This window comes from Gigantopelta aegis, chromosome 12 (assembly GCF_016097555.1).
Source record: "Gigantopelta aegis isolate Gae_Host chromosome 12, Gae_host_genome, whole genome shotgun sequence".
In the NCBI taxonomy this organism is placed as follows: domain Eukaryota; kingdom Metazoa; phylum Mollusca; class Gastropoda; order Neomphalida; family Peltospiridae; genus Gigantopelta; species Gigantopelta aegis.
This window is the reverse complement of record NC_054710.1, coordinates 17,990,467-18,009,719: the sequence shown is the minus strand read 5'-3', so window position 1 is coordinate 18,009,719 and position 19,253 is coordinate 17,990,467. Positions and strand designations below refer to the sequence as shown.

The 19,253-nt window shown below is 36.1% G+C and overlaps 1 protein-coding gene across 1 annotated transcript in view; it reads right to left on the bottom strand.

Moving 5' to 3' along the window:
- Positions 1-2,661: 2,661 nt before the first annotated feature.
- LOC121385870 (amyloid-beta precursor-like protein) overlaps positions 2,662-19,253 on the bottom strand; it is a 53,926-nt gene continuing 37,334 nt past the window's right edge. Inside the window, 7 exon segments of the mRNA XM_041516660.1 lie at positions 2,662-6,915; positions 7,902-8,044; positions 10,344-10,469; positions 11,794-12,022; positions 13,031-13,183; positions 14,248-14,343; positions 15,643-15,863. Of these exon segments, the coding sequence (XP_041372594.1) occupies positions 6,637-6,915; positions 7,902-8,044; positions 10,344-10,469; positions 11,794-12,022; positions 13,031-13,183; positions 14,248-14,343; positions 15,643-15,863 (1,247 nt within the window). The 3' untranslated portion in view covers positions 2,662-6,636.

Here is a 19,253-nt window from a genome sequence, read left to right as displayed (position 1 = left end):
ATATTGGTAATAGTTTCATAAGCAACACCAGTACTAGTAGGTATATTGGTGATGGTTTTATAATCAACACCAGTACTAGTAGATATATTAGGGACAGTTTTATAATCAACACCAATACTAATAGATATATTGGTGATTCTTTTATAATCAACACCATTACTAGTAGATATATTAGGGATAGTTTTATAATCAACACCAATACTAGTAGATATATTAGTGATAAAAATAGGAGAAGCAAAATATTCGCTTTCTTGATGCAGTATTACACTACTGTGAGAAAGAGATATAGGTCAGTTTCTGTCTGACCCATAGGTAAAAAGGCTTTACAAATTAAAGTTACCGCGTCCAATTACTACTAATAGGTTTTTCAGAGGGACCCAACAAATGAAGTGTTAACGTGCATCACCAGTCTCTGTCAACAATGAATTATCATTTTGGAATGGCAGAATTTACTACTACTTTCTTAGAATAGTGATAATTGTTAATTCCGAATGTAAGCCTGATTTATGTTTTATATTAACCATATTTTTGATGGCGTTCAATATAGGAAACTGCCATAGTGCTTAAATATCGGGTTTCCATTTCCTCTGTCAAAATATATACGTCTGTTAAAATGCCTAGCTATCGTATGTAGAATTAACGGCGAAAATAAGAATGACAAAATGTTACAACCTAATTGTTGCATTGATGTAATCAAGACATAGTGACACGTCGAGTGAAATGTTACACCCCTAAATATATTTGAGACAAGGCTAAGTGTTTCTCACACATAACAAATGCGAAATAGTTCCATTAAAACTTGGCTCAAGTCTGGTTTGACATATAATTAGTTACGCACGTTAATACCTCAATTTCAACAAATTGGGTACGTTTTATTTTCCCCTAGTCATTTCAAAATATTGGCAATGCAGATAACGAATAACAAAAACTTTTGTAGAAGGATTTTAGTTTACTTTTCAGTGCATTTGTTCCGTGTATGTAACGCTTTACCGAAGTTTTACCCACAGGTACTATATAGTTGTATTTTGTATCATTAATACAGGCATTATGCGACGACTTCATTTTACGTTTATATCGTAAATAGGTTAATGCTGGTATAAAATGTTATATGGAATCAACTCAATGACAATGTTAATACGGCACCATCTGGGGCAATTCAAATAGATTGTGTAACGCACCTTTTTTAAATTACTAAAATATATATATATTTTTAATAAAAGCTCTCTCACAGCAACAATGTTTAAGGACAGTGTTTAACGTATGTAGTTATAGCTAGAGTATACATAATTATTATAGAGTTGACTTGCGAATATGCGCTTTGTAAAATGGCATAACTACACCCACAGCATGACTTGATTGTGTACGCGGAGGGGGGGGGGGGGGGGGGGGATCTTCAAACATAATATTTTACGGGTGTATGGTCTAGTGTTACATGAGGGGGGGGGGGGGGGTATCTAAATTTAAAAAAAAATATGAATATGTATTAAATTATGATATAGATTAAGCCAGTGTCGGTGATGAATGTGTCACATTCTGTAAATAGTTGTTTATTATTTTTATTTTTTTATTATTGTTGTTATTGTTATTAACATTTTGTAAATAAAGTTGTTTGTTATTTTTATTATTGTTATTGTTATTAATGATCTTTCCATGAAACAAATAAAATACTGTCATAATGTTGACACCGAGAATCTTGGAACTGAACAAACACGCAGAGCCTTGAATAACTTGTGAATAAACGTCACAGTTAGGACTATCATTGCTTTCTTATGAGCAGATATCATAACTGGAAGCGAATCGAACGACACACCAAAATATACAACTGAGTAGAATTGGAAATTGAAATGCACCTTGCATGTACAATTAAATTAAAGTTTGTTTTGTCATCGGAGCACACTGATTTATTGATCATGGGCATATTGGATGTGAGACATTTAGTAATTTTGACATAGTCTCGGAGAGGAATCCCGCTATATTTTTCCATTAGTAGCATGGGATTTTTTATATGCACCATCCCATATACAGAATCGCACATACCACGGCCTTCGCTATACCAATCACTGGTGCACTGGCTGGAACGAGAAATAGCCCATTGGCTCACGTACAGATGATGTGGAATGTGATGGAAGCACTTAACCGAAACTGGTGCAGCAAAATCTGGAAGTAACCATACCGGAGGCAGATCTAGGGGGGCTAGATAGTTATAATTTTATTATATATTAATTTTGATTTTTTTTACGATGCCCCTCCAAACCTCCCCGAAAGTTCCCTTGGCATTCCACCTCATGTGACTGGGTGCACCCCCCCCCCCCCCCCCCCCCCCCCCCCCCCCCCCCCCCCCCCCGAATGGATTTTCTGGATCCGCCACTGCGTATTCAAAGTGAATTGGCTGGGGGTTTTTTTGGTGTGGCATCGGTACAAGTTTCAGAATGATTTAACCAAAATTCTGATTAAAATGAAACTGCAGAATGCAAGATATTTTTTTCTTCGAGTTGACAATGGGTGAACACCAAACAAATCAGTATGAGAAAGGCTGTTTTGATGAACACCACTACACCGCTGACCAACTGATTGGCCTCAAATATCATGTCGCCATTTTCTTACTATTTTTATATATAATATTCAATAAAGACAAACACTAGAAACTACAAACACTTCATACTTGTGTAAATGTGTTTATTGGACAAAAAAACTACAGAAGCTGTATAGCTAAACACGCAAACGTTAGTGTTGTGAAATATCTGGTCTACAGACTACAGTAACTACATTCGGTGTACACACGCATTTTAGATGTTTACACATTGATATAGATATATGAAAACAGATCGACAGACCAGACAACTCGATAGACAGCCAATCAAAAGCACTCACAAATATAATGGTTCATCACAATTCACAATCGAATCCATTGGCTAAAGCTTTCTGTATCACATGACAAATGTGCTCCGATTGGCTGAAATATTATTTATGGAATGTTTAACCCACCATTATTCCTTGGTCTCATTGAATTAGGTTGTTGTCTGGTCGGCCATCTTGAAGAACCCATTCAGTGCAAACTGTAACAAGAATAAACTAAATACAATCCAAAAATATTATTATGTATTTTATTAATTTTCTCTCCCTCAGTTCACCAAGGCCCTGAACTGAGACCTTTCTTTGATGATCTTCACAGTCGTATACATGTTTTACAGGCAAGGGATCCATGTATTCAAATCATTCAGTTAGTTTTTAACAATCTTATAGGTGGGTTTTTTTACAGTTTACCCACTGCTGCAACATTCACATCTTGTAGATGAATATTTTTTTTTCTTATAATAAAATCTGGAAAACTTAGCCGGATTAAAATCTGGAATACCACAAAATGTATTAAAATGTAATCTCTGACAATTACCCATAGGATCGACAGGGCTAGCTCTGGGTGCACAGAAAATTTCGCCAAATTATCTGTTAAAAAACTTCAAAAATTGGAAAAACCCAGTTATTTTGTATGAAAATATGAATTATTACATAAAATTATTTCGCCAAATTAAAATAAAATTTGCCAATTGTTTTTGAAATTCACGATTGGCAAATTTGTCGAGTGCCACAGCTAGCACTGGACCGAGTAAGCACTGGATGAGTTCCACTTGGTTACGTCTAAATACAAGAATATATACAAAACAGATAAATGGTCAAATTGGCTTATCTACTGGCAAATATATTTAATGGACAAAATAATTAAATTTGTTTAGTGTAAGAGCTGGGGTAGTGCATGCGGGGCTCACTTTATAAAATCATAAAAAAATAAAAAATAAAATAAAAAACATTATTAAAAAAAAAACCCCCACCAAATAAGACTGCAGAAGCATTTACGAAGTAAAGATGATTTTTAAAATGGTAATAATAACAAAGGAAAGGTTTTTAAATCTATATATTTTTTATTGCAATATATATATTTAAAAAAAGGAAGATTTTGCTTGTTATGTATTTCATGATGGAAAAAACCCCAGAGAAAGAATAAAATGCAGGTAACACTATGATGTGATAAATATAACTGTTTCATTATGTAAAAAATGGACAAAGATACATTATTATATTTGTGTAACATCTATAGATTGATAGTTCTAAAACACTGACTAAAACCTGAACACTAGGACAATCAACATATATAAACAACACAGTGATTAAGGGAAATCATACAAGTTGCACATATAGATATTCTCCACAATTTTATCCATAAAGAGTTATAAAACTTGGTCCTTGTAATTTGTAAACTTTCTGGGAGCCAAAACATATCTATACACAAGACTTGGTCAACAGATGTTTCACAGCGAGTTACCAGATTAGAATTTACAATAAAACTGTTGTAGTCCTGATGTAATTTAGCAAAGCTTTCACACAATTTTTTTTAATTATATTATTATGTGTGTGTGAATTTTAGCCAATGGAAAAACAAAAATATGTTTTGATAATAAATATTTCTCAGAGTAGTAACAGTGATTTGGTTACACACCAATTCTAACAGATTTTATATTGGAACAAAACCTCAATATATTTGTAGAAATATTAAAAACAAAAATCACATGAGCAAATATGGTGAAAAGTAACTTTTTCTTCTTTCTTTTTTTATTAAATACTTCAAAACAATGGAAGTAATTTTATTATTAGTTCTGCAAAGCATGGAAAATGTTTATAAAATTAAAAACAAAATATTCCAAGTGAGAAATGTTTTACAATATAAAATACACTGAGAGTATTAGAACAAGTTAATAAAGAGCGGTATGTACGACGTGATGAATATGATACTTCTATTATACTCTATCCATTAACATACACCATACTGAACATTATTTATACCAAGTTAATACAGGTTACATGGAAGATACATTCACTAACTTTATACACAATATCCACAGTGTAGAACACTTTAATAGTGAAATTACAAAATAAAAATTATAATCAAACTGAAAACATGCCAATTACTTTACACTGCATATACTGCTAATAGTCAATAAAATCAATTAGTATCAAAATGTGCAAGATTCGCATTCAACTGTTAAATTTTACAATAAAAGGAAAAGCCAATAAAACTGATCTCTTTATTATCTAGCTTCTTTTGTTCTTGCCTAGCCATTTTGGTTTAAACTGGATAATAATACCACAATATGAAATTCTACACAAATCTGTTATAACTGGTTTGACCCTTTTGTTTCTATTAACAGTTCTAAACTTGTCCCATGTCATAAGAATGGGATTGTAAAATTGAGAACCACAGAAACAAAAGGGTTAACAAAATATATTTAACATTAATTCCAGATTGGATTCTTTTTTCACAAAAATGGCGTTTGAGCATGTATGTTTTTGAGTTGGTAACATTTCCAATGCTTTTTTGGAGTGGATAAAATATTGCAGATGTCTTTAACATACATTCAAGGTCTTAAAAATGGCCAAAAAAACCTTGATTTTATTTCTAGAAAACATTTGCTACCAGAAGCTAATGTTATACGACACATTTGCGATATCAAACAGCAAATTTATTTTCATCAAATGAAAATAGACACCCATGTAAACTTACCAAAAATCCATTTCATGTCAGTTCAAATAAAAATGGATACAACTGTAAACTGGGGGGGGGGGGGGGAGGTAAAAATGTTAACTAATGTAGATACCAATTTTTTTTATATATGAAATAATCACACACCCTCCCCCCTCAATTTAACTGAAAACAAACAATACTGCAAAGTTACGAAAAAAATAATTTCAATATCAGTTTGTTAATTTCACACACAATTGTGAAAAGTTTGTAGAGCGTGACTGGGTATAAGACAACCGGCCACAGAGTAACAATGTCTTAGAACAGAACTAAATAAGCTAAATAAGTTACTAACATCTGAATATCACAACCAAAAACCCCAATTAGAAGCTGGAATGCAAACATAAAAAACCGATGTATTGAATGGTTTCTTGCTAACAAATGAAACATTTGAGCAAACTAAGTTACTTGCTCAGCATTTTAATTTAAAATGTATAAAATTAATGCTACACTTCTGGGTTGTTTTGTTTTTATTGGCAGAATGCATTATAATAGAAAAATTTAATACACCCTTGTATGTTTACTCCATTATTTAAGATTTACCTTTATCAAAAACTATACACATAAAACAATTTTCAATTTTCATAGCCGTTACTTAGATTGTACATTGCCAGAGGCATGATACAAATTAATCATTACATACAATTTTTAAAAACTTTTTTACCATTGGCAAAGATTGTTAATGCCTAAATGAAAGGCATGGCTAAATTATTACTTAATGCATTATGCATTATTTATATATTGTGTTGCATTGATAAACAACATGCATTAGTAATCACACATTAATTATAAATAACAAATGGCTGAATTGTATTTAATAAAATGTTAAATTAAGTACATTTTCTAAAATTTGGTGCTAAAAATTACAGTCTACTGGACTGCTCAAATATAAAATGATTCCTTTTTCTTAAAATATGGGCACCGACCAGCAAATATCAAACATCTTTCAAGCACTGCTTCGCAAGATTAAAAAAAAAAAACTACGAAATTCTGTAGGTAAGTTTACACTCTCTCTCTCCTCCGATACAAATGTTTTCTTCTCTCTCCTCCAAAGTTGTGTTCCATCACTGCTGAGTTGGTGCCACTTCAAAGTATTTGTAAGTTGGATTCTCGTATCCATTCATTTGCATATTAGCAACATGGCGTTCTTCTGGAGAGGCAGAGGGATCAACCTCAACGTAGCCGTGCGTCACGGTCTGCCGGCTGGTGCGGCGACGAAGCATCACTATGGCAACAATGATGATAACAAATACAGAGATACTTCCAATGGCGATGGCAAATGTGGAGCCAACTGCCGCTCCATGGATCGACTGTACAGAGATCGACTTGACATTCATCATGCCCTGTAACAAAAAAAACAAGTATTGACTTGACATTCATCATGCCCTGTAACAAAGAAAACATGTATAGACTTGACATTCATCATGCCCTGTAACAAAGAACACAAGTATAGACTTGACATTCATCATGCCCTGTAACAAAGAAAACATGTATAGACTTGACATTCATCATGCCCTGTAACAAAGAACACAAGTATAGACTTGACATTCATCATGCCCTGTAACAAAGAAAACATGTATAGACTTGACATTCATCATGCCCTGTAACAAAGAAAAAAGTATAGAAAACAATAGACTTGATATGACATTCATCATGCCCTGTAACAAAGAAAACATGTATAGACTTGACATTCATCATGCCCTGTAACAAAGAAAACATGTATAGACTTGACATTCATCATGCCCTGTAACAAAGAACACAAGTATAGACTTGACATTCATCATGCCCTGTAACAAAGAAAACAAGTATAGACTTGACATTCATCAGGCCCTGTAACAAAGAACACAAGTAAGACTTGACATTCATCATGCCCTGTAACAAAGAAAACATGTATAGACTTGACATTCATCATGCCCTGTAACAAAGAACACAAGTATAGACTTGACATTCATCATGCCCTGTAACAAAGAAAAAAGTAAGACTTGACATTCATCATGCCCTGTAACAAAGAACACAAGTATAGACTTGACATTCATCATGCCCTGTAACAAAGAAAACAAGTAAGACTTGACATTCATCATGCCCTGTAACAAAGAACATAAGTATAGACTTGACATTCATCATGCCCTGTAACAAAGAACACAAGTAAGACTTGACATTCATCGTGCCCTGTAACAAAGAAAAAAGTATAGAAAACAATACACTCAGATGCTACTGATTTCTTTCGCACTCCTAACATATAGAAACTAGAATTCTGACATATCTAATTTTCATTTTAATTGTTTGTAACTGTTAACATGCTGAAGATGCTACACTGTTGACTTCCTACCTGTTTGACATTCATGCTGTGATCCTGTTGATGAGCGAAAAACTGGTCATCGTGTTCATACGCATGTTCGTCTTCCACCGTCTCGGAATCGTCAGAATCGGTCGACACAGGTTCTTTCTTGTTGACACTCTCAGTCCTGTCAACTGAAAAAGAAAAATATTAATAATAAATCAAGGTTAGCATACCTGTCAGATAATGATATGAAGTTATATAGAGAATAACTAGTCAATGACGTAGGATATCGGCTTTATCCTGTGAACATAACAATGGGATATTCTGCGAGGCTTGTCGAGCACAATTTCCCATTCGTCCTGAACAGGATAATGTCCATATCCTACGTCATTAACTAGTTATTATTTTTATCCTGCAGTCTATAAAAATTAAGGGTAAAAGCTATTCCTTCTGTTATTTCAGCTACATTTGTATAATTTGTCAAATGAGCTATTTTGTAATGTAGCTATGCTTTGACGTCACATGCGTGATGTTAAAAAGTCATCATCTGCCAGTTTATGTTTACGACTTTGCTTTAATCAGTCATCATAATCAGCCAATAGAAACAGTTGTGCCATGGTAAAATATATCCCCCTGTTGCAGGATAAAACCTGATATGCAAGAACAAATATTCAATATCATTCTCTAAATGTGATTAGAAAAATGATCACTCTGATTGTCAGTTTTTAACTAAGAACAATGACCGTGATTCGGAAATTACTCCTGCAGAATCTGGGAGGGCTGACATGTCCGACTTGTTGCAATGTTTAAGAATAAATGAAAGAATTGTAAGAATGAATTTAATTTGATCCCTACACAAGTCTAGGGTACGAACATATGGTAGAGCACAGATATTGAGAGAAAGGAAGGAAATGGATTTAACAATGCACTCAAAACATTTTATTACGGTTATATGGTGTCGAACATATGCACTCAACACATTTTATTTACGGTTATATGGTGTCGAACATATGGTTAAGGACCACACAGATACTGAGAGAAAGGAAGGAATTGTTTTATTTAACAACGCACTCAAAACATTTTATTTACGGTTATATGGTGTCGAACATATGGTTAAGGACCACACAGATATTGAGAGGAAGGAAGGAATTGTTTTATTTAACGACGCACTCAAAACATTTTATTTACGGTTATATGGTGTCGAACATATGGTTAAGGACCACACAGATATTGAGAGAAAGGAAGGAATTGTTTTATTTAACGACGCACTCAAAACATTTTATTTACGGTTATATGGTGTCGAACATATGGTTAAGGACCACACAGATATTGAGAGAAAGGAAGGAATTGTTTTATTTAACAATGCACTCAAAACATTTTATTTACGGTTATATGGTGTCGAACATATGGTTAAGGACCACAGATATTGAGAGAGGAAACCCACTGTTGCTACTCTTTTTGATTAGCAGCCAAGGATCTTTTATATGCACCATCCCACAGACAGGCTAATACATACCACAACCTTTGTCGTGGTGCACTGGCTGGAGCGAGAAATAACCCCAATGACGGGGATCGATCCCAGACCGACCGCGCATCAAACGAACGCTTTACCACTGGGCTATGTCCCGCCCCTAGGGTACGCACTAATACAATGATTTTATCAAATGCATCATCCTTGAGACAAAATACACAATGTAATTTACAGAACATCTGATATACCAGGCTTGGGGCATAAGTAGAAATGGGGAAATAAGGATAAAGTTTGCTTTGTTTAACAACACCATTAGAGCACATTGATTTATTAATCACTGGCTATCAGACATCAAATCTTTGGTAATTTTGACAGTCGTAAGACAGGAAACCCGCGAGAGTTTTCCATTAGTAGCAAGGGATCTTGTTATATGCACCATCCAATGCATGACATGATATTGGGCAATCGGAAATCCTTGTAACTACTTGTCGAAACAGAACCGAGTGTTGCTATATAGTTTACTAACTTGTTTGAATATTCCTACAAGCGGATAGATTTTCCCTTACAAACAAAACAATCCGAATTAGATATGCATCACTAATTGTTTATTTTGATAACAAATAACTAAACTATAACAACATAATATCAATACGATAACCAAGAGAGTAACAAGCATCGCACCCCTATTTGGAAATTGGACTTGCCCGACATCAGACCTAGAAACAATCATGGCCGCTAAAGTTGTTCGCGTCGAATGATCCAAAATGCAATTTTGAACATCATTAAAAAAAAAAATAACGAACTCGTACAAGACATCGATGTTGTCCATCTTGACTGAAGCTATGGAAACGTGTTCTTAAGCTGTTATTTCAGAAAAAAAATATGGACTCATGGATTTTCAGAATGGACTCATGGAAATGAGCCAATTCAGGAGCAAATGAGTCAACTGGGGAAAAATCTGTAATGCTACCTTTGGACATGTTACGTGAGCCTCTACTGAAGAAAGAGAAGACACCTACTGTGGTTTTTCTTCGTGTCATCATCATCATGAGGAGCAGAGTCTACATTGGTCTCTAGTTTGCTGGGTGTCAGCAGCACATCCTTGATGGTAGCGTCAATGGCCTTGTACTTGATGAGGAACTTCTCTGTAACAGAACACAGAACTTAATAAAGAGGTGTCTGTACAACACTAATGTATTAGTTTCCACAGCAACATCAGTATACATGGAGGTAGAACTGGCCTGGTGCTTATAAACATTTTTAGAGTCTAGACTCGAGACTAACAGAGTCTGAGATGTGAACGTCATGGCAACGCCACACAAATGTATGCATGTGACGTCATACAAATGTATGCATGTGACATCATTAGAGACTGAGTCTGGACTCTATACAAGTTTTATAAGCATGAGTCCTGGTGTTTGTAAGATAGCTAAGGTGAAAGATACAAGGTTTCTGCCACAGGGTAAAACGGGTATGGCGCCATACCCAAAATGTTTTGCAGATTTTCTTTTTTAAGTTAACCTTTTGACAAAATTAATTACTCTTATCATTACTGTATGATTTTCTTAACCCTAACCCTAAACATAACCCACTTTCTTTCTTGGGGAGGTCCCCCATAACCCCTATTGACTGTGGTTGTATTTAATTCCATAGCGCCATACCCAAACATTTCTTTTTGGCAGAAACACTGAAATATAAGATAGCTTCAAAAATATGGGCCCTGCATTCCTTGTTTTACTTTTGGGCTAATTATCACACAACTGTTTTCAATACAAGTCTGGTGCAATATTGATATGTTTTAGTAAAGAGCTCAGTTGTCTAAACAAACACAAACTTATTTCTTTGGATACTTGTGCTGTTTTATTTTACATCCCCTCTGAAATCACAAGAAATGACAGTTTCTGTAGGGCAGTGTTTTACAGGTCTGTAATTGGTCACCAGCACCATGGGAAAAATTAAATTAAAATCAATTTAAAGTTTCTTTTGTTTACCGACACCACTAGACCATACTGATTTACTAATCATTGGCTACTGACTGTCAAAACATTTGGTAATTTTGACATATAGCCGTAGAGAGAAAACCTGCTATTTTTTCATTAGAAGTAAGGGATCTTTTAAATCCTCAACACATTTTATTTACGGTTATATGGCGTCCCAACATATGGTTAAGAATGACACAGATATTGAGAGGAAACCTGCTGTCGCCACTTCATCGGCTACTCTTTTCGATTAGCAGCAAGGGATCTTTTATATGCACTATCCCACAGACAGGGTAGTACATACCACAGCTTTTGATATACCAGTCGTGGTGCACTGGCTGGAACGAGAAATAGCCCAATGGGCCTACAGACGTGGATCGATTCCATACCGACCGCGCATCAAGCGAGCGCCTTACCACTGGACTACGTCCCGTCCCTCATTAGAGACTGAGTCTGGATTCAAAGTTTTATAAGCAGTCCCAGAACTCACCAATCTTGGGTCTGATGGTCTTCTCGAGGTCTGGCAGGCGTGACAACATCTGGAGTGACTGGTTGATGCGCTGGTCTATGAGGTGCAGGTGCTGTATGATGTGTGGCCGGATGCGGCTGGCCTCGTCAGGGTGCGTGTACTTGACGTGCTCGTAGTGGTTCACCGTGTGCATGCGATCCTTCTCCTCAGTGCGCAGGTACGCAAGAAGATACTTCAGTATCTTGTGAGCCTGAATAACACACAATCCATGCAGTACATGAAAAATTAATTAATCCCAGCATAAAAAAAAACAAAAATACATCAGCTATTGGACGTCAAACTACTGTATGCAGTACGTCAGAGAACATTTTGTTCAGTTTTTTAAAAACCAAGGTGAGCAAAATATCGCACACCTCAAAACGCATATAGGAAAGGGGAAAATCACACTTGTCAAAATGTTATGGCAAGTGAAAACCAAGCATTATTAATGGATGAACTAATTGGTAAATGTAGTGACATGTATTATTAAACGCGTGTCTCTATCAGCTACATAACATATGAAAACTGCTCATTTTGAAAATGTTGGTAATCAATATACAAAATCACTTTACGAGCATCGTTTGTTAAATGTAACATGCGTTGTTTTTCACTCTCTACAAAACAACTATTAGTGAAGGAAAGGTATTCTTCTCGTATCACTCTTTATCCAGCAATCACTATATACATTGGCAAAATATGATGACTAGATAAATCTCTATATTTTCGGTCACTGACCAAAAATATAGGTCACGTGACATTAGCCCGACTTGACTGAGTATTTCAGAGTAGATTTTCAACAAACATACTCTTTAAATCATTTGTTGAAGTACAGTAAATACAAATTACTTTTAGTTTTGCTATAACTATACAAAACTTGTATATTTATTTATGAATTAGAGTTTAGAAACGCTTTTTTAATGTGACAGAATGTAGCTAACGTCTTACAAAGAATGACGTCATGTATCTTATATGTCGTCATACGGAAAAAGCCTTGCTAGTTTGCCAATACTCTATTTGCATACACAAAACTGGAATAAATAATGATTTTCTGAATATTCCTGTAGGATTGGAGGATAAAAGAAATAACTGGTTACTGTCTCAAGATATTGGCTTTATCCTGCTCAGGTCAAATGGTGAATGCAGCGAGGCTCTGCAGGATAAAGCCGATATCTTAAGACAGTAACCAGTTATTCCCTATATAACAGACATATATTCTCACGTCTTTCCTCTGCAGTGCGTTCATGTACTTCTCCATCGTCTTCCTCTTGTGTTCGTTGAGGTCGCGCTGCACGTGCTGCTGGTGGAGCGCCACTATCTGCTCCTTCTCCGCTTCATCCTCCTGCTCATACGCCTGGTACAGTCGCTGGAACCTCTACAAACACAACAGTGTTACAAATATGCTTGGTACAGTCGTTGGAACCTCTACAAACACAACACAGTGTTACAAATATGCATGGTAAAGTCGCTGGAATCTTTTACAAACACAACACAGCTTATTATGTCAGCTAATCTGGGGACCATTTCACAAAATATCGTAAGTTTACATCTGCAACTAGCAGTTATACCAGGCACACGTTTACAAGTGTTTGGCATCTATTTCATGTTGAAAATTACACCAATGTGGTAGATTGTGCATTCAAGGGACAAAATAAAATAAAATATGTGTACTTCAAACTATAGTAGTTGTACTGTTAATAATAATAAAAATTGAAGTCTAGTTGTAGATTTATGTTTACGTGCAAAACTAGGCTTAAAATGTTTTATAAAACTGGGCCCTGATAATATTTTTGACTGGTTTGTCAATTAAAATTATTATTAGAATTGGGATATGAATATATTTAGGTTTTAACATTAACCGTGGTAGGCAAAATAGTGACTTGAGAATAATGGCAGTAAATATCTGACAACTGATCACAAACGGATGGAAGTACATAAGCCTGACGACAAATCGTTTAGATAATTTTAGATAACATTAATTGCTCTAAACCAGCCTCGGTGGTTAGTGGTTAAACCATTGAACTTAAGTCTGGTAAGTACTGGGTTTGCATCTTGGTGCCAGCTCCCACCCAGAGTGAGTTTAACGACTCAGTGGGTAGGGGTAAGGCCACTACACCGACTTCTCTCTCACTAACCACCAACAACTAACCACAGACAGCACAGATAGCTGAAGGGTACACCCAGGACAGCGTGCTTGAACCTTAATTGGACATAAGATATCAGCACAAAATTAAGCAAACACAAACTTGTCTAAAATACCAACAAAACTAGAGAAACCTACAAAATTAATACTTTATCATTTTGCTGGCAAGTGTGAGTAAACATGTCTAACCATGAACTTGCTTAAGGTTTTTTTCTTCTTCTTTTTTTGGGGGGTGGGGGGGTGGGGGTGGGGGTGAAAAAATGAATCTAGTAATTTAACGTTAATGGTCATCTTACCTCAGTGATCTCGTTGGACAGTTTAATAGCGCTCTTTGGATCAGTCTTCTTCAACTCAGCCACATGTTCTCAGGCAGCAGTCCATTCCTTCATCAACTATAAACAAGAGCACTCATCAACGTGACATCATTCACGGCTTTAGATTGCATCAAAGCTGATGTGATAAAGGGTGTGCCCAAAATATGTATGCCCTAAATAAGCAAGCCGAAATTAAAGTTAAAGTTTGTTTTGTTTAATAAATTAATTAGTCAATCATTGGCTATTGGATGTCAAACATGTGGTATACGAGCATGATAAAATTATACGCTCCACTCCATTAGTAGAAGAAAACCATGACTGGTGACTGTCATAGTAGAACAAAGTTATACAATATACTTCACAAATAATTTGTACATGATTAACAGCAAGTGAAGAATGTTAAGCTTAATGATCCTCAGCAAAAGAGTTAACCAGCAGCTGTTTGGGGTCTAATGTCCGCTAATGACAGCTATAACCACGATATCACATTCTAGGCTACTTTACATACTATATTATCATAAAGAACGAGATGAAAAACTAAATCTTTTGACTGAAATGCCAAAATGTAATTGGTGAATACATATTTAGATTAGCGAAAGAAATTGAAGATTGGTGAATTTTTTGGCGAACAAAAATAGCAACACAGCACTAGCCCTGACATTTTTCCATGGTTAAGGAGCACAGAGATGCGAGGAAACACACCGCCGCCTTCCATGAGCTTTCTTTGTAGTCAGCAGCAAGGGGTCTTTTAGAGCTAGGACAGCACATACCATGGTTTTTGCTACATCAGCTGTGCAGCACTGGCTGGAACAAGAAATAGGCCAATGGGCTCACCGACTGGGTTTGATCACAAGAGCGTTTTATCACTGAGCAACGTGCCGCTCACAGGATTTTCATCAAAGCAATCCACAAGAATTCTAAGGAAGACACTCTACCCAACCTCCACCCCTCAATCTATATCCCTCCCCTTAGAGTTATACAAATTTTTATATATATTCTGATTATTCCATCCATTAGTTTTTACACATTATATCCATATGTAGTATGACATCAGCCTCATTAGTGTTGTTGTTAAGCCATCGAACGTAAGGTTGGTAGGTACTGAGTTCACAGCCCAGTACTGGCTCCCACCCAGAGCAAGTTTTAACGACTCAATGGGTAGGTGTAAGATGACTAGCCCTCTTCTCTCTCTCTCACCTCTTCTCTCTCTCTCACCTCTTCTCTCTCTCTCTCACTAACCACTAACAACCATTAACCCACTGTCCTGGACAAACAGTCCAGATAGCTACGGTGTGCCCAGGACAGTGCTTGAACCTTAATTGGATATGAGCGTGAAAATAAACTGAAATGAATGACTGAATAAGAACAATAAAATACCTTAGTGTTTTTAGCCTGCTGCTCTTTGTGCATGGAGGAACGTGCTGCCTCGTAGAATGAGTGTTCGTTTTTGAACTGGCTGGGGATGTGGCCGTGGAGGTAGACACCATACACGTTGTCGCTGTTCTTGTCAGCACCGAACGGCTTGTCAACGCGGTGGTGATCTTTCTTTGTGGTGTCGTCATCACCATGCACGTGCAGCTTCCGTGGGGGGCCAGTATCTGCAAAGAATATCTCTCCATGTTAAACAAACAAATGGCATTTAAATTAAAGTTTGTTTTGTTTAACAACACTACTAGAGCATATTAATTTATTAATCATCGGCTACAGGATGTCAAATATTTAGTAATTTTGACAGTTTTAGAGAGGAAACCCGCTATATTTTTCCATTAGCAGTAACGGTTCTTTTATATGCACCATCCCACACAAGATAGCACATACCGTGGTTTTTGATAAACCAGTCGTAGTGCACTGGCTAGAATTAAAAATAGTTCAATGGGTCCACCCACAGGGATCAATCCTAGACCGAATGCACATCAAGTGAACGCTTTACCCCTGGGCTACGTCCTGCCCCGGTTTTTAAACAAGGTCTCACTACACTGTTAACAGCAGGTATTAGGCGTTAAGATATTGTTAATGTAAATACATGTAGGTAAAGACTAAGTTAGGGGGAGGAACAAAAAAAAGATATTTATTTAAAGACATCTCAGTACATTTTAAACTACAGTGAACATGCTCCTACAAAAAATGTTTTTTGTAAATAATTTTAGTTTAGTTTGAAGTAAGAAGAAAAGTAAAAGTGTTTTGGAAATAACCAAATAAATAAATAAATATATAAATATATATATATATATAGCTTGTAGTAAATTCCAGACTGTAAAAAAAAAGAGTAATTAAAAAAGGACTATAGTCTATCTGGCGTTTTATTAACATTTCGTCAAGAGTGAGAGAAAACCTACTGCTGTCATACAGGCTACATATAACACCGTTAAAAGATACTAGATGTACTTGCATGATGAATGTTTTAAGCATGAATGCCATTAGTTGCCGGTCAGTCCATGTATAGCGCTTGCTACCTGGTTTCATGTCAGAGAACCAGCAAAAGTGACCCTAATTACTGGATGCTACAAGATGGACCACCTGCCAAGATCACAGTTCTCTTTTATTTATAAGACACACACAATACATTACCGCCATTGCCAACTAATTAATACTAGATCGAAAAAATCGTCAATTTGAGCTGAACAAGATAGAGGCATATTGATTTTAAGACTTCCGGGCCTTGATGAATTGTTTTGTGGCTGTGCTGTGCCATACCACAGACTGTGAGTACAACAATATGCAAGAAGAAAACAAATTTGAAAAGGACTATAGTGGGGGAATAACAACCCTTAGAGTATTGATCAGCCAATCAATATTAGCAAGACAAAGAAAAGCTTAGTCTTTTAGCAGCTGATTGGATGCTGTAAATCACAGCATATTACAGTAGCAGAATACCAATAACCATTACACACGTGGGTAATGCAGGACACACTGCTAAGTTAAACTACAGATAAGCAAATTTAATGCCATCCCCTCCCCCCACCCCCCAAGAAAAACAGAATCCCATTTTTCTTCTATTTTTTAAAAAAGAAATGCAATTGGACATCTGGAGCATTCAATAGACATATAATTAGAACAGTGCTAATTTAAGTATCTTCTGTTTTTCAAAGGAAACATAAAAAAAGTATTCTATATACATTAAAGAAATGCCATTACACAAGTGGATACTTCAAACTTAATGCTACTTGCACGTTTTCATGAAAATTGTGACATGCAGAGCATTTACTAAATATCCTGTGCTAATGAGATAATAGAGGATAAGTTTGTTTTTAATTTAACGACACCACTAGAGCACATCGGCTATTGATGTCAAACATTTGGTAATTCTGACTCGTAGTCATCAGAGGAAACCTGCAACATTTTTCCATTAGCAGCAAGGGATCTTTTATGTGTACTTTCCCACAGACAGGACAGCACATACATGTACCATGGCCTTTGACCAGTTGTGATGCACTGGTTGGAACGAGAACAAACCTAATTAATTGAATGGATCCACCGAGGTGGGTTGATCCTGCGATGCAAGTACGTAAAGCACGTAAAGCGAGAGTTCAAGCGACTGAGCCAAATCCCGCCCCATATTAAAGAAATGCTATTACACAATTGGGTACACGAACTTAATGCTACATGCAAGTTTGCTTGAAAATTTGCCATGGAATCATTTACTGATTGGAGATATCCTGTACTAATGAGAACAGAAGATAAGATAATGATGTCTGACTGTACAGTGTATACTCTTTTATACACTTACATAAAAGTCCCCAAAGTACAAATAATCATTATAGAAGGACTGCAAATGCACTTGCCTGATCAAGAAATAGCCAGCAAAATATGTACTCAACAAAATTAATTAAAGAGTCAGAAAACCTTTTGGTTAGTTGTTATATTATTTTAGTACACTGTGATTACAAATGGCTTCTAAACATCACCAATCCTAATGTACAAAAATGCAAGCTTTGAGTGTTTTGTAAGTGCAACACGAAAAATGTACTTTGTACCATATGTAAATAAAATAAAATAAAATAGCTGCTGGCTTTTAATGCATTTTGTTGAGTATAAAATTAGCAATAATGACAGGAAAGTAAGAAAAAGTCATTTTGTGTTGTTTATAGATATCACCACAGAACATTGATAATTAATCATCGGCTATTGGATGTCAAACATTTGGTAATGCCGACATACAGTCTTTGAGAGGAAACACCTACATTTTTCCATTAATGATTAGTAACAAGGGATCTTTTATATGCACCATCCCACAGCCGATATAGTACATACTATGGCTTTGGAACAATAATAGCCCAATGGACCTACCGACAGGGATCTATCCCAGACCGACCACACATCAAGCGAGCACTTTACCACTGGGCTATGTCCCACTCATTAATTAGCAATAAAAAGAAAGAAAGGAATGTTTTATTTAACGACGCACTCAACACATTTTATTTACGGTTATATGGCATCAGACATATGGATAAGGACCACACAGATATAGTGAGAGGAAACCCGCTGTCGCCACTTCATGAGCTGCTCTTTTCAATTAGCAGCAAGGGATCTTTTATATGCACTATCCCACAGACAGGATAGTACATACCACGGCCTTTCATATACCAGTCAGGGTGCACAGGCTGGAACAAGAAATAGCCCAATGGACCCACCGATGGGGATCGATGCCAGACCGACCGCCCATCAAGTGAGCACTTTACCACTGGGCTATGTCCCACTCATTAATTAGCAATAACGACAGGAAAGTAAGGAGAGCCAGAAACTGCTGAAAGAACATTGACAAGTGTATTCCAGCTGCTGCACAACACAAACTGGTATAAATGGTTTAAGTGCCTCTTGACAGGCAGCTACATGTAACTGGGTCTCACACCACAATTCAACTATTACAAGCTTAATTAACATTAATTTGAAAATCAAATACTTCATGATAGAAATTTGTCCCCTCTCTCCCCAACCAAAAAATAAAAAATAAATAAAACAAATACGAAAATAAAATAACAATTTCAGAG